The sequence below is a fragment of the Denticeps clupeoides genome, chromosome 16 (assembly GCF_900700375.1).
Source record: "Denticeps clupeoides chromosome 16, fDenClu1.1, whole genome shotgun sequence".
NCBI lineage: Eukaryota > Metazoa > Chordata > Actinopteri > Clupeiformes > Denticipitidae > Denticeps > Denticeps clupeoides.
In genome coordinates, this window is record NC_041722.1 from 4,289,382 (window position 1) to 4,314,390 (window position 25,009).

Consider the following 25,009-nt stretch of genomic DNA (forward strand, 5'->3'; position numbering starts at 1 on the left):
TGTGGTGTAAAGTGACAGGTTTTATTGAGCAAGCTATACAAGGGTAGCCATCAGTCAGAGCAGACACATCTCACAGGATTACATACAACCGTTATTTAGTCTTTTCACAGACACGTTATCCACAGACGCACACATTTACACAGACAAAGGATAACAGACACAGGGAGCTGTGCCACTGAAGTGCAGGAGACCTGGATGGCCAGCAGTGAATCTGGCCAGTGGCCTCGGGGACGCAGGTGCAACACTATGAGACTCAAGCAAAGTTCTTCTTGAGGAAGTTGATGAGGCCGTTGGTGGAGGAGTCGTGGGAACTCACCTCCTTCTTGTCTTGCAGCTCTGGCTCAATCTTTTTGGCCAGCTGCTTGCCCAGTTCGACTCTGTTGTGTTGGACACACAAATCACATACATACATAATTTTACAGAGGCTATATTAAAAACATACTATAAGTTATATTAATGCGTATATGTGGGTTATTACCCAAATGGATAGGGAAGAGAGAAAAAAAAAAAAAAAAAAAAGACAATTTGTAGCTCTGGACTTGTCTGATTTGCATAGCAGAGTGTTCCATTTCAAGCAGTACATTATTCGCCTAATTCATGTCTTCACACATTTCCTGGTCAAGTATAGACAGTGTGCACACAGAAATTGTTAATCATTATTTTTCTTACCCCCACTGGTCAAAACTGTTGATCTCCCACATGACTCCCTGCACAAAGATCTTGTGCTCGTACATGGCTGCAACGAAACACATTAAAAATTAACAGTGAACTGTCTAGGTAGAGGCAAACAGGGTGCAGATTAGTAGATGGGGAAAAAGGGGGTGTCTAATTTAGGCCAATGTAGTACATAAAATAAAAATATCTATTTCTCATGGTTATTTCTCATGGTCTACTAAATTGTAACAGTAAATGGTAAAAGCTCATTCTAATTGGGAAAACTAAAACCTTAAACACCTTGGTGAATGTCGCAAATTTACATTTATATAGACAGGTCAATCAAAAGGTTTATACTCAATGATTTCCTGTTATAGCTTTCAATCCGTGAGGAACTGAAAATACAAAACCCACAAATGCCATTGGGTTTCTGTTTCCATCAAGGTCCAGCTATTTTTTTGACATGTCCACAGTAGAAACAAGTGTTCACTCACCAATAAGTGCTCCAAGCATGAAAGGAGACAACTTCTTGAACACAATAGAGTTGGTTGGCTTGTTCCCTTCAAATACCTTCAGGAAAATGCAAACACATTTTGAGTGTGTGTTTAAGTGCAAAAAAAGGCCTCAAGAGGGCAGAAGTTGCTTTGCCGACTGGTCTCCTACTTTGTGCGGCAGCAGCTTCTCCAGCGCCCCCCCACTCAGGCCTCCTGCCTCCAGCTCCTTCTTAGCCTCATCTTTAGTCTTGCCTTTCATCAAAGCCTCTGTCTGAGCCAGGAAGTTGGCTATAAGTATCTGAGAACACAAAACAAGCCCATTAGTACCATCTCTCCAACAACTTAAAATAATGTGAATAGTGTGGCTACAATTTCATTAGGAAATTTCTAATTCTTACAATACAAAATGGTATACTTTACAACACATTGCTGACCAATTATTTCAATATTAATTGCATAGAATGAATTGCTTTTGTTGACTTTAACCCTTGTTACAACCCAAATACAAGCTCCATAACAGAACAGTTACCTTGTGGTGCAGACTGTCCCTGATTGGGTGCTGGGTCTGGGCTGGTATGAGGAAGTCAGCAGGAATCAGACGAGTACCTGTGGAGCGGCCAGGTTTCCCGTATCACTTACACACAAAACAACAATGCACCAGTGTGCTTAACACGACACAACGTTCCTTGGACAGAGTGGAATGCTGGACACACCTTGGTGAATGAGTTGGTAGAAAGCATGCTGTCCATTGGTTCCAGGCTCTCCCCATACAATAGGACCAGTATTATAGTTGACACGAGTACCGTGGTTTGTAATGTATTTCCCATTGGACTCCATGTCACCCTATTAAAAAAAGAAAAACATAATGTTAACATCATATCTCACTTCACCAGGATAATTTCCTCTTCTGTGTCCACAGTAACATGCCTGCTGGAAGTAGGCTGCAAAACGATGCATGTACTGGTCATATGGCAACAAGGCGTGTGTCTCGGCCTTAAAGAAGTTGATGTACCAGATGCCCAGGAGAGCCAGGAGGATGGGAGCGTTCTTCTCAGGTGGAGCAGTGCGGAAATGGGTGTCCTGTGAAAGACAAGTTCCTTCATAAGCAACTGACAATTAAGCCTTTTGTAAGACTAATAAGTAATGAGACACATACTTACCATCCAGTGGGCTCCAGCAAGAAGCTTTTCAAAATTCTCAAAACCTAAGAAAAATGAACACTATAATCATGAACAAATTAACCTTCAAAGTTGAATAATTTAGCAGCAACTTTTCTAACCCGCAGGTATTTACATACTCATGAATAAAATACAACATAATATCAACTATACAATATCTATTTTAAACAACGGAATGCAAAAATTGTCAATGCCACACCATGGGCCCTAAGGTCTCTAATCATAGATAAAAAAAAAATTTTTTTTTAATGTTTTATCACATTTATAACTGTGGCCCTGAAGTTCTATTAAGACCATATTCAGGAAGTGACAATTTCAGGAATTGAACTGTGCAAACTGAGAAGAGCTTCAACTGTCACTCCTACACTTTTTGTTGTTTGGTTTTGAAAGATCCGGCTTGTCCACCCTATTATGAAGAATATTTTTTTTTATAACACACACCAATAGAAACAGAACTATTATGTCTGATGTCTATAAAATGTTAAGTCAGCCAAGGGTGAAATAATAAATGCATGAATAAATTGTTGTTCCTTATGACATGTTTGTAATTTCAACAGGTCACTTTTCTGACAGAACGCTAATGCTTGAAAGTTTTCCCACCATGCCAAATTTTGAATAGAGAACAGGAAAGGCTTAATTAATTCACCTAAGCCAGAAAAAAAAAAAATATATATATATATACATACCTATGTGCAGTGCAATGGACAGACCAATGGCGGACCACAATGAATAACGTCCACCAACCCACTGTACGGGAGTAAAAATAAATAAATAAATAGATTAAATTAATCCAATTACTGGATAATACGCAATATAAAAGGAACTACATTGCACAGCAAAGGTTTGCACAATATTATTCTACTTCCTACTCATGTGTTCATCCCCTAAGCAATGGTCCTCTAGAACCTCAAAACAGAAGTGTCTTCCTTCCAAGTATACGAGTAACAAGAGTGGAACAGTCAAGATGTTAATTGCATGGCTTGGGGCTATAACGAGTCATGAAACACAATGGAGAAGCAGTCCCCTCCAAAAAAAAGGCTCCAGCTTCGGAAGATAATGACAACGGCCACACACGCATCATTCTTTATTCACCAGGATTTAATTACAATGAACATACTGGGTGGTGGTAGTAGCCTAGTGTGTAACACAATCTCTTATGAACCAGAAGACCCAGGTACAAACCCCACTTACTACCATTGTGTCCCTGAGCAGAACACTTAACCCTGAGTGTCCCCAGGGGGACTGTCCCCGTCACTACTGATTGGAAAGCGCTCTGGATAAAGGAGTCTGATAAATGCCGTATTAGCTCTACACGCTAAGCCTATAAATCAGTCCACCTAACTTTAAAATCTGCTGAACCAGGGAAGTCTAATCAACGTCAACAGTGTTGGTCCAATGAAAGTCTCATAGAGGGCATAGGAACAGGGGGGGGTACCCTTTAAATACCAACAATGTGGCTAGAAGTAGCATCTGACCTTTGCTATGACCCAGGATTTACAGTGACCTCCCCATGGGAGAAGGTCAAGGCTGCTTCTGCCCTCAAACAGCAGGGCTTCTGATTACCCAGCACCTGCCAGTCTGTGTGTCCAGACACCCACCCACTTCACGGGTCAGAAGTCTGCGAAGTCTATTTTCAGCCACCAACAAAGTGCAAGGGTGAAAGTGAAGCACTTACATCCCAGAACTCGAACATGTTGTTGGTGTCAATCCCGAAATCTTTCACTTTGGGCTGAGGGGTTAAAAATAAAATAAAAAGTGGATTTGGGGTTAGCAGAGACATTCTGAGAGGATGTGAACATGCAGGTAGAGCTAGTTGGGTGCAAACACTTACAGCATTGGTAGACAGGGCCACAAAGTGTTTTGCCACAGCAGATTGCTGAAAAGGAATTGGATAAAAGCTTGAATGTAAAAAAGTCTTGGCCATATTTTCCATAGACATTCTGATTGCAGATAAATGTGAAGATGCAAAAAAGTAGTTCAAGTGCCTACATCTTTTGCAGCCTGCAGGAACCATTCCTTGGCAGACTCCGCATTAGTGATTGTTTCCTGTGTAGTAAACGTCTGCAAAAAAACAAGAAAATGTCATTTGAATGATATATTGGCGATTTGTTCATGCAAACTATTTGCTTTCCTGCAGCAGTTTGCCCTGCCCTTGCTATTGAAATACTGTGGCATCATTCCAGTATTCACCAAAAGGGTTAGCAGAGCATGACTTTGCAAAATCTTTTGTCTACCAACAGGTAGGCGAAAGCAAACCTCATTCTGAAACAAAACACTGTGGATGTTCGAGCCGAGGAAAAACAAAAACCTCTACCTTTGAGGCAATGATGAACAGGGTGGTCTCGGCGTTGAGCTCGGCCAGGGTCTTTGCAATGTGAGTGCCGTCGATGTTGGAGACAAACCAGACGCGCGGCCCGCCCTTGGAGTAGGGCTTGAGAGCCTCGGTGACCATCAACGGGCCCTGTGAAATCCAGCAAGCACATCACACACCGTAACTTCTGCAATATAAAACTACACGTCACCTTCCTCCGAGGAACAGGACTTACTAGGTCAGACCCACCGATGCCCACGTTGACAACGTCAGTGATGGCCTTCCCTGTGAAGCCCTTCCACTCGCCACTGCGAACTTTCTGTAAGATTAAAAACTTCCATCTACAACACTGTTCTGGTTTAAACTTTTTACATATTTTCTTATGATGTGACGTAATTTCCATTTACTAATAGTGAATATGACGACTCAGCACCACACGACAACTTTCGGCCATCTTGTACTCACATGACAGAAGTCTTTCATCTTCTGAAGCACCTTGTTAACCTCGGGCATCACATCATTCCCATCAACACTGATGGGTGCGTTGGAGCGATTTCTCAGGGCCACGTGCAGGACCGCTCGTCCCTGTTCACATGAGAGAGGACGGGACAAGGGACCAAAACCATGTCATGCAAACCAGTCAAGAGTTCTGTTTTAATGAAAGTACAGAACCTCGACTTTATCGTGGATTTATCATTGCTAACGTGCCGTAGCTCGTTGCCATAATCTTCACCTCAGTAAAGTTGATTTTCTCTCCACTGAACATCCGATCTCTGGCAGCCTCCACGCCTCTAGACTTGGCCTAACAAGAAAGGGCGCGTAAGATGTACAAGTTCTTAAGCAATACAGATTAGTGTTGAAATTTTATATAATCAATTTTAATCTTTTATAAAGATGGCTACCCCTACAGTGAATATACAGTACAAACAAAAAGTTCAGACACAATGTGTTTTCTTTATTTTCATGACCATTTACATTGGTAGATTCTCACTGAAGGCATCAAAACTATAAATAAACACAAGTTATGTACTTAACAAAAAGTGGAGACCTGGCCTCCACAGTCACCGGACCTGAACCCAATCCAGATGGTTTGGGGTGAGCTGGACCGCAGAGTGAAGGCAAAGGGGCCAACAAGTGCCAAACACCTCTGGGAACTCCTTCAAGACTGTTGGAAAAGCATTTCAGGCGACGAACTCTTGAAGCTCATCGAGAGAATGCAAAGCAGTAATCAGAGCAAAGGGCGGCTATTTTGAAGAAACTAGAATATAAAACTTGTTTTCAGTTATTTCACCTTTTTTTGTTAAGTACATAACTCCACATGTGTTCATTCATAGTTTTGATGCCTTCAGTGAGAATCTACCAACGTAAATGATCATGAAAAAAAAAAAAGAACACATTGAATGAGGTGTGTCCAAACCTTTGGCCTGTACTGTAGATGTTTTATACTGTAGTGAGGCACAGATCCATAATGTAAATTTCGACACACAGGAAATTACCAGATCGATCAGCATGGCAAAGACGTCCTCGTTGATCAGGTTTTTTGAGTAGTCCAGAAGAATCTCTCCATCATCAGTATTTAAAGTCAGGCTATTAACACAAAAAACGACTGTATCAATACTCCATAAAACCAGCAAGTTAAAAACACTACACAGACCAATAATTGTAATAAAATAACAAAATATTGAATATTTAAGTATTTATTTTCCAAAAAAAAAAATAATAATAATAATTGGAATAATTAATAAATGGAATAATTTTAACACAAGTACGCGTGGACTATTTAAGTCTCGGCATATATGATGGACAGATCCACACGGGAAGCATGGGGGGGGGGGAAGGAAGATGCCGGACTGTCGCGATAAGAGCAGCCTGGCGCCGCACACGGTGGCCGCGACGAACCGCGAGTCGTGACGCCGCCTCACGCCTACCGGCGACGACGGGCGCGATGTGCGCGGCCGCACGTAGTCCGTCCGGGCCTCCGTCGGGATGAGCCCGCCCCCCCTGCACGCAGTTTCACGACCCAGCAGAGCAGCCCGCAGCCTGGCCGTGGTGAACGCTACGCTCCCGGCACACTTGTTACGTTCGAGGCCGAATTCACGCAGAAGGACGGGAGGCATTTTGCAAACAAAACGGACGCTAACAAACGTAGCGCTGCTGTCTAAAAGGTGTGTAAAGGAGAGAATAGGCGATTTATTCATTTTCCCAGGAGCGTGAGAGGCTGCGTGTTACGTAACTCATTTCTGGCCACGCCCCTTTACAAACTGAATGACGCGCATCTCAAAGGTCAAATCCGACATTATCATCGTTTTTAATTGTCCCAGGTTACCTGAACTTGCTGAATCGGTCTTTGTCCTCTTCGAACAGTTTCCTCATGTTGAGGTCTCCGGCGTTAGACCGGAACCACTGCTCCAGCTTCTGGTAGCTGGCGTCGCCGGTGAGACCCATGTCGTCGCTCGGTGCTCCGGGATGCCGTGCTCAGGTGCCCTGGCCGAGTCACAGCTGCGTGTGCGCGGGTTAGATGGCTCTGAAGGGCAGCTCTTCAGCTCCGGCCTCGGGTTCGCACGGCTTCCTAGTCCAGCCAATCAGCGCGCGGCAAGTTGCCCCGCCCACTGTGCCGTGTCCGCAGCGTCATACGATAGCATGGTGTCCTATGGGCGCTTCTGCAGGCTTGCAGTGCTGACAGTCCTAGACTGTCCCCATTGGCCAATAATAAAACAACATTCTTATAAAAACTAAAACCATCTCACTGCCAGCGGGCTTCACGCCTCCTCCAGCTCATTGCTCGGGCCCGTCTCTCTCAGACACGCAGGTTAGGGGTGAACTGAGGAGGATGAAAGCCAGGAAGGCAGTGGGTCCAGGTGGAAGTCCTGCGCAGATCAACTGGCTGGATAAACACTGTACCTGCAGCAGCTGCTCCTGAGGACCTTTTAGGATTCTGTGGTGGCATCAGCCATCTTTTATGGTGTGGTCTGCTGGGGACAGAAAGAGACCAAACTGGCTGATCTGGAGAGCCAGATATGACCTAGGATGCCCTGTGGACAGAGTTGTCCACGTTGGATAACATGCCCACCCCATTCAGGAGACCCTGACGGCACTGAGCAGTCTCTTCTGCGTCAGACTCCTGCAGCTGACCACAAGTTCATAGACTAACAAATACACAGATGCAATACACCATGGTGCAATGTGTATAAACCAACTCTAAACATATAGACTTTTTAAATCGAACTTTACATATTCACTTATAACATTTTGTTTAAGCTGCCACTTGACATTAAATCTGCCCCTACAACCTCTGTTTTTAAAGGCGGTCTTTAAACTAGTCCATTTTCTTTAGCATTCCCAGACTTTTAAAGCTTTTACTTATTTTTGTGGTCTCTTCAGACCTAACTTTTAAAGCTATGTATTTTTTTATATTAGTTCAGCCTTGCAAAAAGTAATTTTTTTAAGCTGTTACTATCCATGTATATTACTTTGTACCTCAGCGACAGTAATACGCGTACATCAGCATCATGAGAACAGTGCATCTCTTTCGGTTGGCCTTTGCATTACTACAGCATGAGAGATCTTGCAATCTTGACCTAAACTATAGGTACACATTGGAGTACAGTTGTAGTGACACCAGCTTGAAACAGCCAGACAGCGATCACAGTGGAAAGACCAGATGCACAGAATCTGCACGTGCAAAGCGTACTTTGAGGCTGTAGTGTTCACAGTAATTAACCATGCAGCACATCAGTAATGACTAGTTAACCAGGCACTGGAATCCATTGCTTGCACATCATAGCAGATCGGGGTGGAAGGGAGGTTTGCTCCTCACAGGAAAAATTTATGACAATTTAACAGACCTGTGAATCTGTCGTTGCTAGTCATTGCTATTAAGATGAATTGAAAATGTGGGTGGGGGGACTGTTTAATAGAAACAAATTAAAATGACATTGAATTTACAACAAAAATTAAACAATGCATGTCAATTTCTTTAAATATGCTCCATATAACAGGTGGGCACAAAACAGGATTCTAAAAATGTTTTTCCCCCCCATAGTTGTGATTTTGTTAGAGTGCTAAAACAAATATAACAAATAAAATATTCTTATAATATAAATTCAGCAAATCACAATGACACTAGCTTTCGAAGTACAAAATTAAATAGAACTAGCCTTTGAAATCACTTTGTTGAAAACGTAGTCAATGAGCTCCTGGGAGGGGAAAAAAAATTAAAATTAAATGCATATCAATATACTGTATTGAAATTAAATATTTATTTACCCTCAATTTCTGCATGTGGAGTAAGGCCACACTGTCCAGTTTGCAAACGTCAAGGTCATCCTTGTTGTCTTCTGAAATGTGCAGCATCTTCAGAAACATGATTAGGGGAAGATGGGAAAGAGAAAATAAAAACCACCACGGCAGGACAGGCGACGTACGGAGGCTCATTAAAAAACTATGAGGGAAGCAGCTACCGTTCCGTGGCCGGTGGCTACACTCGCGCTAAAAAACGACTTGGACACTGGGATATCGTCAGGAGTGGCTTGAGCTCTGGTTCTGCAAAGAGCCGAACTTGAGTTAATAAACTCTTCTGCTGAGCACATTCATACACAAACCTGAAATTACAAAAGCCACCTGTTACTGGAACCAAAAACTGGAGTTGGGTCGCTGAGCTTGGCAACACGAGATTGAGTTCTTTTCGCACCCACACTCGAAGCAAACCTTTATTAAAAAAATAAATAAAATAAAAATTACAACTAAGCAGTGTCATTTCTCAACATACATGGTCAAGTTTTTTGCAACCACACACACTACCTCAGGGAAGTACTATCAGATTCTTGTAACCGCGTCTTGCTCCTCTTCTGTAATGCAAAATTCAATAAGTGACAAAAAATAAGACTCAGAATAAAGAAGCCACTTTAAAAATTCACCTTCGGACCCTCCGTTTTTGTGCCAGCAGCAGATTTCTGAGGTCCTTGGTCGCTTATCTTAACTAAAGCCAATTACAGACACAAAGTTATAGAAACTGCCGTTTCATGAAACCCAAACCAAAAATAGGTCACGACCTTTCTTGCTGGGCTTCCTGGCGAGTGGCTTTTGAATCTTCGGAACGTCCGCCTGCGGTGAGAGGAGCATTGATATTGCGAAAAAGGAAATGGGCTGGTGACAACGTCTCATAACGAACTTGTACCTTAATGGTGATTGAGACTTCTCCAACTTGAAGGTCATTTGCTTTAAAGAAATACAAAAGGAACACTGGTGACCACTTAAAACCTGGTACAAATCATAGAAATGACAGTTCGGACAAACTGTGCTGTATACGGTTAGAAATGAACGGAAGAGAAGGAATGAAACATCTCTGGCCGGGCAAACGGGGAAGAGCGGCTCGTGAACCGCCACCGGGCCGGATGGAACCGTACACCTCGAACGTGGCTCAGGCTGGAGCGCCTTCGGCCTACCGGTTTCCAGGTCTTTTATCAGGGTGTTCTGCAGGGACAGGGGCATTTTCATCAGTTCCACTTGGAAAGCCCGATCAGCAGTGGCTAGAAGTTGCTCCAGCTTGGTTTCCATTTCTTTAATGCGCTGCTGGGCTGTTTAGGGGGAAAACGAAAATGTGGAAAGCACCTTTACCCGAACCCGACATGGTCAACGCGCTTCCTTTCCTTTTACCTTCTTTCTCAAACTGCTGAATGAAGAGCTCCCTTTTCCTTTTGAGCATCTGCTCGTTGGTGAGCTGCCCTTTGGGCTGGCCATCCGAGCTCCGGCTCACCTTCCTGGTCCTTCTCCCCGACATCACTTCCCCGGAGCAGGCCCTTCAAAACGCTCCATTTATCACCGCGTAGGCGGTAGGCTCACCCGAGCCTAATTGGCTAGGAAACTTAATTAGCAGATATTAATATTAAACGAGTGAGAATTAGTCCAGCATTAGTCTTGGTCGCAGAACGTCTTCGTTAATTAACCAATTTTTGCCAACAAGATGGTTGTCAGATCCACAAATAAAACAAGCACCAAATCATTGGCATCTGTCGGCTAAAAGTGATTTATTTCGGGCTTCATACAAAACGGTTCACTGTTCTTTTCTCGAACAGAGATGTTTAGCTTTTTATGCACACAAAAAAGCTGGCGTACAGAACGCTTATTTGTCAAGGAGGAGCGCTCCTTCTAATCACTTCCGTGTTCTTAAGCGAACGGGGTCCCTCAATATAATTCCGACTAGAAACGTGACTTTCCCGGAACAGAATATAGCAGGCGCACAAAATGTTCTTAGACGTACACGTTCAACATTGTTTTTGTTCAATATGTATGTTCAAACTAAAAAGTTATAGAAACAGTACAGTATAAGTATTACAACGGTACAACATACTGTTACGTATGTTGTGTACAGCACAATAAAAGAAAACAGGGATATAACTATCTGGATTTAAATTCATTTTTTAATAATATTTTTTATTATTTTATTATTCCATGTTGAACAATTAGATTGCATCTGCTGAAGTTATTAGTTGTTACCAAAACATTAATTATTTTGTCTAATTTAAATCAATTGACGTTTCAAATCATGATTTTTTTGGGATATTTGAGGTAAATTCTGTCGATTTGTTGGTAGGGGGCGCTATTGGGCTTAAAACGCTTGTGAACGGTGTAGTGTTCAAATGGTCTGTTAGTAATTCTCATTTCCTGTGTGAGTGCTATTGTTTTTGTAGGAGTGTAATTGTGTTTAATCGTGTTTGTAGGAGTGCAATTGTGTTTCACTGTATTTGTAGGAGTGTAATTGTGTTTGACTGTTTGTAGGAATGCAATAGTGTTTGTAGGAGTGTAATTGTGTTTGACTGTGTTTGTAGGAGTGTAATTGTGTTTGACTGTGTTTGTAGGAGTGTAATTGTGTTTGACTGTGTTTGTAGGAGTGTAATAGTGTTTGGCTGTGTTTGTAGGAGTGCAATTGTGTTTCACTGTATTTGTAGGAGTGTAATTGTGTTTGACTGTGTTTGTAGGAATGCAATAGTGTTTGTAGGAGTGTAATTGTGTTTGACTGTGTTTGTAGGAGTGTAATTGTGTTTTCCTGTGTTTGTAGGAGTGTATTTGTGTTTGTAGGAGTGTAATTGTGTTTGACTGTGTTTGTAGGAGTGTAATTGTGTTTGGCTGTGTTTGTAGGAGTGTAATTGTGTTTGGCTGTGTTTGTAGGAGTGTAATTGTGTTTGACTGTGTTTGTAGGAGTGTAATTGTGTTTTCCTGTGTTTGTAGGAGTGTATTTGTGTTTGTAGGAGTGTAATTGTGTTTGACTGTGTTTGTAGGAGTGTAATTGTGTTTGGCTGTGTTTGTAGGAGTGTAATTGTGTTTGGCTGTGTTTGTAGGAGTGTAATTGTGTTTGGCTGTGTTTGTAGGAGTGTAATTGTGTTTGGCTGTGTTTGTAGGAGTGTAATTGTGTTTGACTGTTTCTGTGTACACAAGAAGAGATGAAAAAAAAAAAAAGACATCTTTACTGGTTTCATTTTTATTGTACAAAACAATTCATTTCAGAAATATTGACAATTAAAAGAAGACATATTTCAACAGTCTTTTGTGATTTCTTGGGAAAATTTGCAATATGTATTGATCATTACCAAGCGTTCCATTGTGTTGTGGAAATGATGGAAAATAAAGGAGCTATATAAACATATAAATACAAAGATGAAATATACAATTTCAGCTTACTAAAATATTTGTTGCGACCTCTAGCTCTCCACTACAGAAGGCACCTCTGCCAGAGAGAAATAGCAAAATATAAATCTCTATCTGTGAGGCAGCTGGTAAGAATTCGTACGGAAAATAACATTGCCAGTTCCCTTATTATTACACCAGCCCGCTTACACAGACAGGATAAAGACAGAAAATATGACATTTCCCAGATAATGTCACACCAACAGACCTAAGATTCTAAGTTCATTAGTTAGAATTTGTGAATATCAGTGCACACTGTAAATGCTGATGATTTTTCAGGACTGTGACAATCCTTACCAAAATTAAGCATCCATTATGATATCCTTTCATGATCAGCAAACCATCACCACCAAACCCAAGATGTGCAAAGTAACAGCAAAAATAAATAGAGGCAAACTCCCCAAGAACTCAACAACCGTGTGATTTCTACTGCAGGAATGACACGGTCTTTGTTCAGCAGCTTGTTTTGGCCCCGTCCATCACATGTACCATCTTCAGCAGGTTATGGACGCTCTTCCAGGAGCTCAGTTATACTTAGTAAACCTTAAAAAAAAACTGTAAACTTCATGACTGAACTAAAGACAATGAAAAGGAAAACAAAGTCATAAATGACGTCCCATTCCAAACACAACAAAGAGACATATACGTATTTAGCGTTCAGTATATTCAAATTGAATTTCAAATTCAGAACATATTTAGCGTTCTGTATATTATGTGTCAATTTGACACTTCCCCGCCTCCATGGTCGCACTTAGGCACAGATGAAGAGAGATTTGAATCTTAAAATGAAGCACTAACATGGTATTTTAAATTAATGCTGTAAGCATCCTAATAAGGGTTAGTCCTGACAAAAAAAAAAAAAAAAGAAACGTGGCACTCATCTAAGTTGCTCCTCCAGTGTTGCATACTCTTTGAGGAATTTAATGTGGAAGTCCCGCACTTTGTCCAGTAGCACCTTCAGCTTCTCTTTAGGTGGCAGTATAGTCATTCTAAGGAGAGATAACAACGCACTCATTTATGGCATCTGTCAAATAAGGAGACACAGGCTTCATGTATTCAAGGTCTGTAACTGTATGGTTTTATGCCATAATAAACATGCCAACGGTTCCCTTTATGTTTTAAAGTGAAGTACTGGGGCACCTGAAATGGAAGGTCCCCTCTCTCTGTCCAAAACCACTGCCGGGCACCAGACAGATTCCAGTTTCTTCCAGAAGCCGCAGGCAGTACAGCATGTCAGGATGCATGCCCAAAGCCTGCAATGCAAAACACATCAACCATCCACTGCTGCATCTTCAGGAAACTTCATCTCAGTTGAGAGGAAAAACAGGTCCACGTGACAGCAATATAGGACAGTCCCTGCAGTGTGTTCCGTCAGGCTACTGGAAAAACTAATTCCACCAACTGCTGCTGTGCGGTTACAGCGCAGCCTTTCCTTTTTTAGCGCTTGCCACTCAACCAGACTTACCGGTTCATGAAAGGCCGAGCTGAGCAACTCGTGCCTTTAAACTATGACTGGAATGTACCAAAGCTCACAAAGAAACGGAGTGAGGAATGTTCAGAATAGACTTGTACGTCGTGTGCAGGCTGACATGATCAACCACGGAGTTCTATGTGATTGAAGAGCCAAAGTGGCGGAAGACGCAGGCTGACCTTCGCCTCTTCCACAGCCTTGGGTGGGAGGAGGATTTGAGGGAAGGCATACATGGCGCCCTGAACAGGGTTGCAGCGTATGCCAGGAACTCCGTTCAAGATCTGCTCGGTCATTTTCGCCTTTTCTGCCAACGCCCCCAAAACTGCATTCTTCTCCTGGATAATAATAATTAATAAAAAAAAAAAACAATGAAATAAAGAGAGAGTTGCTACCAATGCACACAAATAAAGCATGAGCTTTTAGTAGCACAAACATCAAAGACGCTAATTTAAGTTGACTGACAGACTGACCTCATGAAAGCGTGCATATGAGGGCTCCTCAGGGTGGGGGGAATTAACAATGACATCCATGGCAGCCTGTCCAGACACGGGGGGGCACAGTTGCACAGAGCGTAGCTTTATCAGCTGGGCCCTGACGTCAGGGTCCAGGTTCAGCACCTCCATGTACCCTCCCCGGAAGCCACATCTAGAGGTTGGTAACGAAAGGTCAGGTCACATGAGGGGGCACGCTTAGGTGGCGGAACATTGTGGAGAGTCCATGTCACTGAGGATATTTGTGGATTTAGCTGGTTCACACAGACAGGTCACTGGAATGTTCCAGGGTCACAGAAAGATGACCCCGGCGCTGAAGGCTGGTGTTGCAGTCACATGCTGACTGGGGCCCAGGGTGGTAGCAGAAAGTAACGTGGCCGAAGACTCAATTACAGTAAATCGACGAATCAGGGCACGGAATGAACTGATACTCAATAGTTTTACATTTAAAAAGTATTCAGTCCATATGCACCAACATGAGTTTCGGAGAGACACTTACTCTCCTGTGTATCCTTTGGAGGTGGAGTGGAAGGAGGCCAGCTCCACGCTGTTAAAATACTCCGGGCCCATCTCATACAGCACTTTCTTAAAGGAATGGAACTCACAGTCCGGGGAGTAAACGTTGTCCTGATAAACCTGTGGAAAAAAAAAAAAAAAAAAATATCAATGGATGATGTTGGGAATCTGATTGGAACACGTACACACGTGGAACCCTAATGATAAGCCACACACACACTATCCTTACCCCCTGAATCCTGTGTATGGTCGAGGATTCTGGAGAGACCACCACAGGCTGCACACACACACACACACACACACACACGCACAAAGAATTTTTTTGTGCGGCTGGGGGGACATGGAGAACCCAGAGGAAACCCGCACCAAGACAGGGAGACCAAGTAATCTACACAGACACCAGGATTCAAACTCATGACCTTGCAGGTGCGAAGCACCGACGCAAACAACCGCGGCACTGCGCAACCCTGGATTATAATATCTGAGGGGAGGAAAGGTACTGCACTTCCTGTCCTGTTGTAGGACTAATGATATAGTGGTCTCAAAAAAATATTAATTTGCCTAAATTGGGTAATTTAGAAAATATCAAACCTCATGAGAAGTAACAGGCTGGAAGAGTTGTTCAGAGTGGTCCTATAAAAAAATTAATTACCTCATCAGACATGACGAAGAGATTCTCTTCATAGGCAAAGTGGAGGACTTCTTCGATGCACTTTCGGCTCTGAACCTGACCTGCGCACGAAGAGGAACAAGTAGAGCGAGGAAGTGAACGTTAAGCCAAATGTTAGATATCAGATACCAGGAGACTTCTAGGATGATATGGGCTGAAAGGCCCCATGGCACGGCCCATATTTCTTTAACCTATAATCCAGGGGGGGGGACGCAGGAAACTCAAACCCATCCTTACAGTCTACCGTGTCGGTGGCTGCTATACGAGAGTCGTACAGATATCCATTTACCTGCTTACCAGAATACTAGCACTGAACAGAAGCACTCAATGCCATAAAAATCTACAACGAGGCCGGAGTGTTGTCATTAAAACCAATCATTTCTGATTCATATGCCTCTGCAAAAAAAAAAAAAAAAAAAAAGATGAAATCACTGCCTTTTCCTTGTGTTTGACTGTCAAACACAGCAGCTCTGGTTTTTTATTATATTTACTTGTATAAAGCTAAAAGCACTACAGTATTTGGTGAGATGAGATGAATAAAGTGAAGAGATGTGTGATCATTTACGATCTCCTGCCTGGCCGTACCAGTAGGGTTTCCTGGGTTGATGATGCAGAGGACCCGGGGCTGACAGTGCTGCTTGGCCGCTTGATAAGCCCGGTGGAGCTCGTTGATGTCCAGGGCCCAGCAGTTGTCCTCGTCCAGATAGTAGTTGACCTGCACGGCCTCCATTTCAGTGATGGCGGCCGAGTAGAGCGGGTACTGCGGGATCGGGATCATCACGCCAGTGCGCGAAGAGCCCTGGCCCGAGACCAGCATCCTCAGGATACTCTAGAAAAGACCAAAAGTGAGGAAACGAATACAACAGGACGGTAACATACTCTCTCAATTAAAATGGTTCTGTCCGCACTAACTCTGTTCTTGTGCTGCCTAATTGTTTCAAAAACAAAACCAACATTTGTGGTCCGTCTGTTCAGGACATTTCCGTGCAGTTATGGTTTACCTGTTTCATTTGTATCGACTTACAGTACAGGCCAACAGTTTGGACACACCTTCTCATTCATGACCATTTATTTTCATGACTATTTACTTTGGTAGAATCTCACTGAAGGCATCAAAACTATGAATGAACACATGTGGAGTTATGTACTTAACAAAAAGTGGAGACCTGACCTCCACAGTCACCAGAACCCAATCCAGATGGTTTGGGCTGAGCTGGACCAACAAGTGCTAAACACCTCTGGGAACTCCTTCAAGACTGTTGGAGAACCATTTCAGGTGACGACCTCTTGAAGCTCATCGAGAGAATGCCAAGAGTGTACAAAGCACAAAAATAGCACAGGGGGCTATTCTGAAGAAACTAGAATATAAAACATGTTATTTCACCTTTTTTTTGTTAAGTACATAACTCCACATGTGTTCATTCATAGTTTTGATGCCTTCAGTGAGAATCTACCAACGTAAATGGTCATGAAAATAAAGAAAACACATTGAATGAGGTGTGCATTTTCCATCCGAAAAAGTATATAGAGTGCAAGTTGCACCACTTAAGAAGAAGCAATTCTCATTATAGGTTCACTTCAACTGTGAGAAACAGAACGTAAAAAAATATTCTGTTAGGTCTGTGAGGGACAGAATTCTTACTTGTTTGTAGGTGCTTTTTGGCACCATAACACAAATATTTAAAAATCATCCAATGTGATTCCCTGGATATGTTCTTTTTTTACTTTCTGTCTCTTGCAGTTGAAGTGTACCTAGTCGTTTACGCGGTCCCAAGACGATTATAACCCCACAGTGGCGAACAAGCACCACACACAGCGTCTGAAAACAGGGCTCTGTTTCTGCAGGCTTTACTCACCACAATACCATCGCTGGCTCCTGTCGTCAGATATACATTTTCCCAGTCAGCAGGCACGCCGTGGTCCCGCTGCTCTATATATGAAGCAACGTCCTGTCTGATGAAGTCCACGCCCTGACTCGCAGTGTATGAGCCTGTCACAGAGCGTATAATGATGAATTCCATTATTTTTAAATCACACAGGGCAGTGGTGGCCTAGCGGTTTAGGAAGTGGCCCCGTACTCAGAAGGTTGCCGGTTCGAATCCCGATCTGCCAAATTGCCACTGAGCAAAGCACCGTCCCCACACACTGCTCCCCGGGCACCTGTCATGGCACTCAGGGTGATGGGATAAATGCAGAGGACAAATTTCACTGAGTGCACTGTGCTGCTGTGTATCACATGTGACAATCACTTCACTTTTTCAGTTTGACTTTGGACTTTGACCTTGGCGGATCGGGATTCGAACCGGCAACCTTCTGAATATGGGGCCGCTTGCTTAACCGCTAGGCCACCACTGGTCCAGAAAGCCTTGCGTTATATATGTGGGACATGGAGCTCTGGTTAACATCTCTCACGCTCACACACACACACACACACACACACACACACACACACACACACACACACACACACACAAAGACACACACCAAGGCTCGTTCCGCCACATCCTTGAAGTATGCGACGTGCTCTTTTCTTGGCATCCTCTGGAAACGTGGGGCTGTCCAGCAGCTCGGGGAACGTACAGAGAGCAACCACCTGAGGGGGGAACACACGCGCGCAATAAGTAGGACTGCAGCCAACCTGACATCTAGATGATACGAAAGATCGGAAATATGAAGTGAGATTTGCCACTTGCGAGGTAGCCCTGAAATTATGAGATCATTTAAAGTAGTGCATTAAAAAGGAAACTGAATGTGCCGTTCCATCGGAGGGGGGACTTTCCTTTAACATAACGAGACACCAAACTCTGTGGGACGACATGAGCTCAGGTGGGTGGAGGCTGCATGGGAACAGGTGATTCGTAATGCATCATAATCCGTCCTGCTGCACCTTCTCACCTCTCATCAGGTCGTAAAGAGCCTGGTTATTAAGAATGGATGGGCCAGCCACTGACGACCACTGAAGCTATTTTCGGGGAACACATATCTGCTGGCAGGGAAGTCGCTCGGAATCCTGGGCCCCATGAAAAATATTGAGCTCTGGGACCCTTTGGCCTACATGCTATGAATAGCTTATTTTGATCCAGCGGTGGGGCCCTAGAGTTACCACAACCTCTCACCCCATTAGTGACTCGGTCTTAACGATCATCTTGTGAAGCTGCTTATGACCATGACCGCAGCACCGCGAGCCGTTATGATGGTAAACAGAGGCAACTCATGAATTATACTTTGTTTTTTATCAGTTAAAGGTCCCCTAACATTAAAATGTATTTTTTGCATTTTGTTATTATTGGTCCTCTAATTCTGTATCTGAAGTCTCTTTACAGCCACTTTGATCCAGACCCACAATGAGGTTTCCCAGGACGCGCCGTTTCGGTGTCTGTAGCTTTAAATGCTAATGAGGAGGAGAGAGGCGGGACGAGGAGGAGAGCGGCCTATAGAAGTTGAGGGGGCATTCGAAAAAAAAAAAATGACATCAACACCGTTCACCAACCACGATGTTTGCCGCAGACAGGAAGTCGTGTCTGTGTTTTTCCAGGAAAAAAAAACAAAAACCTAATGGCAAATTCCGGATCCAACAGTCTGAGCTGCCGCTCTCTGAAACGGCAAAGCAGAACGACCAAAGCACTTTACACATATCGCCATTTCTAGCCACTGCAGGACCATAGTCAGGCGAACTGGTATTAAATGTTCAATAATCTCCCAAAGTGACGTTTTCAAGATAGGGAGCCTTTAAATGAAAATGAAATACGCTTCCTCCGTAGAGTAAAGTAAAGAGTAGGTATGTTAACGTTAACTCTACATCTGTCCTCGGGTAGAATGCAGTCCTGCACGGCAGACTGCGTTCGGGTCTCTTTTCGAATCGCGCACTGGCCTGTTTCGTAAGAGCCCTGTTCCCAGCGCTTGGCGCCTACTGTTAAAAAAATTGTTCATGCCCCATTTAGCATAGCACAGAGAAGAAAGAGTTTGCGTTCTACCAGTTGGCCCATTTCTGAGTTGTTGGTGATGAACACTTGCTTATTAAAATCTCACGGTTTTATGACCTGGTGAAAGGGAGTCCTGCGTTTGTGCAGCTTTATGTCATGAGGTGGCATTACATTACAATACTTCAAATTGCATTTAAATGGTCCAAAGTGACTTGCATTCACTACTTACAGGGACAGTTCCCCCCGAAACAGGGTAAAGGGACACAGTGGTGGCGGGATCTCGGTCACGGGGGACAGTTTAGACCTGAAAGCACTGCGGCCATCTGACGAGGACATTGCTGCTTTTTCTCAGCTCAACCAGACATACGCAAACGCGGCGCCTCGTCCTGTGCTCCAGTCCCACACGGCCTCTTCACATTACACCACACCGCGCTGCCGGAAGTTTCTTTCACTCTTCCCACCTTGTGGTGAATCAGTTCCTGCAGCTCCTTTCAGAACATTCTGCTGAGCGATGCGATTGGGAGGGACGTCCTGAACGTTCTGGACAGTGTGTCACATGACATGATTTACATCCCTTTTCATTTTAGTGCTTATCAGTTAGAGTGTGCCTGCTGAGTATTATCTCCATTAACTTTGGCTAGTAAATGCCAGTACTTGTGAAGGCCCCAAGGTCGGAGTGGCCCCCGATTGTTCCGCTGACCGGTGGGAATAGCCGCCCGGCCCCGTCGCCATGGCAGCGCTGGCTAGAATGTGCACAGTTTTCCATTCTGCTGACTCCCGAAGCTCTGTCCCATCTTCTCAGGTATCCCAGACAATTCATCCACCGCCCAGAGATTTCCCTTTGTCTGCAGAGCAAACAACCGGAGCGCTGTGGCACCACAGACAACAGCGCAGTACATCAGGCCACCAGCCACCGCATGACAAATATTAAAGTCCCCTGACATGGAAATGAGATGATTTAACAGTAATACGAGTTCCCCTACCCCAGGGGTCCCTGTGGATTAAAATAAATCATAATTTAAGTGTATTTGATTTTTATCCATTTTTTTAATAGTAGTTTGACATTTTAAGATTATTAGGAGATGCCCACCACCCTGCCTGACCACAACCACCAGAGCTGCTCATCAGTTTAGATACGTTGCGTTTCAAAAGTAAGTTATATAGAGTTAGGATTGGGCCACTAAGTTAGGACGTCCAGATCTCCTCTTTGTCTGGCCGGGTTTTGTCCGACTCATCTGGTTTATTAAATGTTTGTCACGTCATCGGCACCTACACGCATATTAGTGCTCGTAAAAAAAAAAAAAAAAAAAAAGTTATATTGTGTGTTCTGATATCGTTAACACACCCCATCCGCATATGTGCAATTATTTTTGCATGAAGAAAACATTTCACAAGCAACACGCTAGCCTACTTCTGAGCATAAAAGTAAAAATATTTGCAGTGTTATAGTCATTTTAGGAATTTCTGACTTTGGGGCAAAAGAAGAATTTGTTTCTTTTGGGGGAACTGGGTCCAAACGGCTCTTTGAGTGTTAAGGGTTTCCGACCCCTGATCCATCCTGTCTATGAATTGCGATAAGCTGTTCAGAGGGCGGCAGCTTTTTTTCTGGTATTTCCGCGAATGCCCCCTCAACTTCCATAGGCCGCTCTCCTCCTTATCCCACCTCTCTCCTCCTCATTTGCATTTAAAGCTACAGACACCGAAACGACCGAAATCTCATCAAAGTGGCTTTAATTCTGCACCACGGCTGAATTTCAGAAAGAGACTTCAGATACAGTTTAGGGGACCAATAATACCGATATAAAAGCAAAAGCAATTTCATGTCAGGGTAAAAGTCCCTTATTCAGGTGACATGGAGATTCTGAAAATCAATTCATTCAAGTTTTCTTACCTGTCGAAGAAAAGTGATCGGCTGCTGTCCCATGGCATGAGCATCTCCAATGTTTGCCTTTATCACCTCAGTAAAAGGCTGCTTTCCTCCCTGGGCCGACATAATTAAATCAAACACAGAGAAGATCACATTTAGAGGTGCAATACTTAGTGTCAAAGGAAAACAGAACAGATCAGAAATGGAAATATATGATGCAATTCCACACACAGGCCTAATACACTGGGTTTCCTTGCTGATATCTATTCACTATTATTGTTCTGAGATGTAGTCTGCGAAAAGCAGCCTTGGCAGGGTTGTGTTCACTAGAAACACTATATAAATACTATACTTTCAAAAGTTTAGTGTCATTTAGAAATGTCCTGGCTTTTCCATGAAATTAAACAAAATTAGTTGAATAGAAACATTAAAAAAACATTAAAACAGAGAAGTCTGAAACAACGATGTAGTCAAACTTGCATCTTCTGATGCACCAGATACTGTACTAGTGTGAATTTGGCCAGTTCTTAAATAAGTGACAGACTTGACACACAGGTTTTCATTCCAAACCTGCCACACTAATTACCAGGCTTTTGAGAGACTGGAAGTAAGATGTTCTCCAGATGCAGGGCGGGGCTTTTTTGGTTTAACCCTGTGGAGAACACCTTGGATCTGTAGGCGTACAGGTGTCTCTTGGCCAACGTCTGACCAATTTGTGGTGATCTGATTCAAGCGAGTGTCGCACCCACGAGGCCCACGGTCACAGGTTCAAACCCCGCTTACTAACATTGTGGCTGGTAAATGTTGTAAAATAAATAATAAAACCCTACTGCGTCCCAGAGAAAGACGCTACTCCACGGGGTATATTTTGAATAATATATAGATCCCCTTTTGACCCCCTTGTCTAGCTGTGGAGTCTCCACCCCGGATCTTTAGTGGTAGGACGCGGTGGGGTTTATTATCTGCAGCGAGGATGCGGCGCATGACGCAACCCCTCCGCTCTCTGTCACCATGTGGCCAAACTTTGATTCCATCTCAAACGTTGTTTCGATGTTACACGCGGTGAGCGGGTATCACGGCCACGTTTACCTCCTGCAGGTCCCGCTCGATCTCGCCGGCTTTGGTGACGATCGGCCCCCTCACCGCGTACTCCACCGCCTTCACATGCGGGTTGAGGGTCTCCATCGTCAGCGTCTTCTCGCGCATCTTCCCGGCCGCGGCTACGGTGGCCTCCGCCGTGCTGAACCGCTTCAGCCCCACCGGGCCCTGCGATTTGAACCTCACGAAGTCCTGGTGGCATCCCGACTTCGGCATCAGCGGCGCGGCCCGCTGCTCCAGGGCACCGGCGACCACGGAGCGGTTCACCAGACAGTGCAAACGATGCATTTCGGACCGAGAATGGGAGCCACGGACGGAGCCGGCGCCGGATGATGAATGCTGGCCGTCGCCACAACACCCACGGTTAAAATCGCTGTCACTTCACTGCGTCGGCGCACACGCCCCTCTCCAGCCAGAGCCCGGTTCAAGAACGTTTCAGAGGAAAAGAACGACGACCCGCCGCGTATTTTACTTCCGCGTTAATCACGTGATAAAGACGGGCGCTGCCGATTGGTCAATGTGACTAATCAATTTACATATAATCTAGACCAGGCACAGTTGCGACTGAAACACTGTGAATAACTAATTTACTGCATTTTTCTCATTTTTGCTCACCTCAAACCAATTAGAGTCCTCATTGAACGTGTGAAATTTGAACGACGTCCGCTTTTTCTTTCCAAAAATGACGGTGAAAGATTTTTTTCTAGAGCAAGTTTTTCACTTCGTCGAATCTTTCACATTTAATACATTGTCTTTCTTACGTGGCTCGTAGGATGAACCTAATTACTGTGAACTAATTAATTATAACATATTCTACTAGTAACTCTAATTAAACATCACTGTTATAATGTTTTGACATATATTACATATATTTTTACATATTTACATTTACAGCATTTATCAGACACCCTTATCCAGAGAGACTTACAGTCAGTAGTTACAGGGACAGTCCCCCCGGAGCAATTTAAGGTTAAGTGTCTTGCTCAGTGTAGAATGGTAGTTAGTGGGATTTGAACCTGGGTCTTCTTGTTCACTAGGTTACTACCTCCCACATATATTATTATGAATAAATCTGTAAAAATTAGTAAATTAGTTTCATCTTTACACAGGCATTTTACTTGTAAGCTTTTTGTGTTTTTTGTAATTAGGAAAATATTAACTACTAACTGTAGTTGTTGGATAACATTGTATCTATTGGTTTTGGTTTGTTAATAGAAAAAGTTGATCAAGTGTACCTGGTTAAACAGGTTTTTTAAAGGGGGGGATTACTCTCTACAACATTCGCAAGATTAGGCCTTTTCTCTCGCAACAGGCTACGCAGCTCCTCGTCGAGGCAATGGTCATCTCCAAACTCGACTATTGTAACTCTCTCCAGAGGCTGGAGCCTCTGCAGTCACCATAAAACCACTCCAGATGTTCCAAAATATGGCAGCCCGTCTCATCTTCAATCAGCCAAAATGCCCTCCTCCATTCGACTAGCCGAGACTACCACCACCTTTAAGTAGCAGGTGAAAACCCGCTTATTCAGAAAGTATTTCAGACAAATCTAACACTTAAACCAGCACATGCATACACATTGCACAAAACAATACAAAAATATATATATATATTAGAATTTTTTTCTTCGCCTAGCACTTAACAATCTCCGAGCATGCTCTTTGCTGACAAGTTAAGCCTTATCAGGGCTCTTAGTTTTGTAAACTCAAAATTCTATAGAAATCGAACGAAAATTGCTGGTAGCTTCCTCTTGTAAGTTGCTTTGGATAAAAGCGTCTGCAAAATAAAGTAAAGTAAAGTAAATGTTTCCAACTTTGAATGATTTCTGAATCTCTAAAACACTGATTGTCCTGATCAGCCTATAAATGTGATTATCGATTAGCTGTTTGTTTTGGCCAACAGACCAGGTTTCCACTGGAAATGCATTGAGGGGGAAGCATGGACATTAAAAGAGTTTCCTTTGGGAAAACACAGCAGAAGTAAGACAAAGCAACATGTCTCAGATCCTGGGATCGAGCAGTCACAATTCCCTTGACCTTGACTTCCACTGGACAGTCGACACTTTGGCTGAGGGTTCCAGGTCAGAGAACTAGCCACCCACAGGTGCATTTCAAACTGACTCTCTTCTAGTTCTTATATGCCAGGCTACTACAGAATTAAGACCTAAATATATTATATACTGAACATAATCATTCAAAATGTTTGCCAGATATTTTTATTATTGTCCTAGAAAAATAAGGTATTTGAGGGACATTATGTTTCGGGAGCCAACTGTAGCCATAAATACATAAAGAAATGTTAGTGTATTATTACGTTTGTGTATATATGGTTTATCTATTCATATTTAAAAATGAATTGATTATTTTTTTTTCAGTCCATCTCCACACTTTGAACAGCCACACTATATAACTATACACTACACACTATAACTGAAACAATCCTATATTTCACTCTAAAGAGAAAAAAATATTACCTTTCAAAATCTTCCAAGGTAACAGCCATAAATAGGCTTAATGTAGTCACACAGAGCATGGCTGAAGGTTTTGTCCTTGGCCATATATTGTCCAGCTTAAACTTCGCAAGTTAATAACACATATATTAAAATATTGGTTTTATGACTTGCACAACTGAATTAAATATTTTAGGTTATTAGATT

General features: G+C 43.2%; 3 protein-coding genes across 6 annotated transcripts; all 3 read right to left on the reverse strand.

Moving 5' to 3' along the window:
* On the reverse strand, nt 1-7,227 carry gpib (glucose-6-phosphate isomerase b). Its single transcript, XM_028956311.1, has 18 exons — nt 6,964-7,227; nt 6,134-6,224; nt 5,371-5,439; nt 5,103-5,222; nt 4,873-4,956; nt 4,641-4,787; nt 4,316-4,387; nt 4,158-4,202; nt 4,002-4,055; nt 3,013-3,073; nt 2,309-2,352; nt 2,076-2,228; nt 1,862-1,991; nt 1,678-1,754; nt 1,318-1,446; nt 1,149-1,224; nt 670-736; nt 1-377 (listed from the first exon to the last, which is right to left on the reverse strand). Exons 1-18 carry the CDS (start codon nt 7,080-7,082, stop codon nt 254-256), a joined length of 1,662 nt encoding a protein of 553 aa, XP_028812144.1. The 5' UTR covers nt 7,083-7,227; the 3' UTR covers nt 1-253.
* Nucleotides 7,228-8,627: 1,400 nt separating this feature from the next.
* Nucleotides 8,628-10,806, reverse strand: cdca9 (cell division cycle associated 9). 4 transcript variants are annotated; one of them, XM_028956315.1, is made up of 10 exons: nt 10,293-10,806; nt 10,082-10,213; nt 9,814-9,854; nt 9,689-9,725; nt 9,554-9,615; nt 9,438-9,484; nt 9,258-9,344; nt 9,098-9,179; nt 8,904-8,990; nt 8,628-8,833 (listed from the first exon to the last, which is right to left on the reverse strand). In XM_028956315.1, exons 1-10 carry the CDS (start codon nt 10,414-10,416, stop codon nt 8,780-8,782), a joined length of 753 nt encoding a protein of 250 aa, XP_028812148.1. In that variant the 5' UTR covers nt 10,417-10,806; the 3' UTR covers nt 8,628-8,779. The 4 variants fall into 4 exon arrangements, with proteins under 4 accessions (XP_028812148.1, XP_028812147.1, XP_028812146.1 ...); XM_028956314.1 differs by having other exon boundaries at nt 9,689-9,740; XM_028956313.1 differs by having other exon boundaries at nt 10,043-10,213.
* Nucleotides 10,807-12,098: 1,292 nt separating this feature from the next.
* Nucleotides 12,099-22,804, reverse strand: gpt2 (glutamic pyruvate transaminase (alanine aminotransferase) 2). The gene is made up of 11 exons (XM_028956349.1): nt 22,348-22,804; nt 21,283-21,372; nt 17,953-18,061; nt 17,325-17,458; nt 16,054-16,297; nt 15,451-15,530; nt 14,782-14,918; nt 14,262-14,436; nt 13,971-14,126; nt 13,461-13,573; nt 12,099-13,309 (listed from the first exon to the last, which is right to left on the reverse strand). Exons 1-11 carry the CDS (start codon nt 22,642-22,644, stop codon nt 13,198-13,200), a joined length of 1,647 nt encoding a protein of 548 aa, XP_028812182.1. The 5' UTR covers nt 22,645-22,804; the 3' UTR covers nt 12,099-13,197.
* Between the last annotated feature and the right edge of the window lie 2,205 nt (nt 22,805-25,009).

Coding starts and splice junctions, on each gene's coding strand:
- gpib (XM_028956311.1), bottom strand. CDS start 7,082: ATGGGTCTCACCGGCGACGCCAGCTACCAGAAGCTGGAGCAGTGGTTC. Junction 4,388..4,640: donor TGTTCATCATTGCCTCAAAG/GTAGAGGTTTTT, acceptor GTTTTTTTGCAG/ACGTTTACTACACAGGAAAC. Junction 4,203..4,315: donor TCCTGCAGGCTGCAAAAGAT/GTAGGCACTTGA, acceptor ATTCCTTTTCAG/CAATCTGCTGTGGCAAAACA.
- cdca9 (XM_028956312.1), bottom strand. CDS start 10,416: ATGTCGGGGAGAAGGACCAGGAAGGTGAGCCGGAGCTCGGATGGCCAG. Junction 9,855..10,042: donor GCCTGAGCCACGTTCGAGGT/GTACGGTTCCAT, acceptor ATTTCTTTAAAG/CAAATGACCTTCAAGTTGGA. Junction 8,991..9,097: donor TAGCCACCGGCCACGGAACG/GTAGCTGCTTCC, acceptor ATGTTTCTGAAG/ATGCTGCACATTTCAGAAGA.
- gpt2 (XM_028956349.1), bottom strand. CDS start 22,644: ATGCATCGTTTGCACTGTCTGGTGAACCGCTCCGTGGTCGCCGGTGCC. Junction 14,919..15,450: donor TCTTCGTCATGTCTGATGAG/GTAATTAATTTT, acceptor TTTTTTCCACAG/GTTTATCAGGACAACGTTTA. Junction 14,127..14,261: donor CATATGCACGCTTTCATGAG/GTCAGTCTGTCA, acceptor ATTATTATCCAG/GAGAAGAATGCAGTTTTGGG.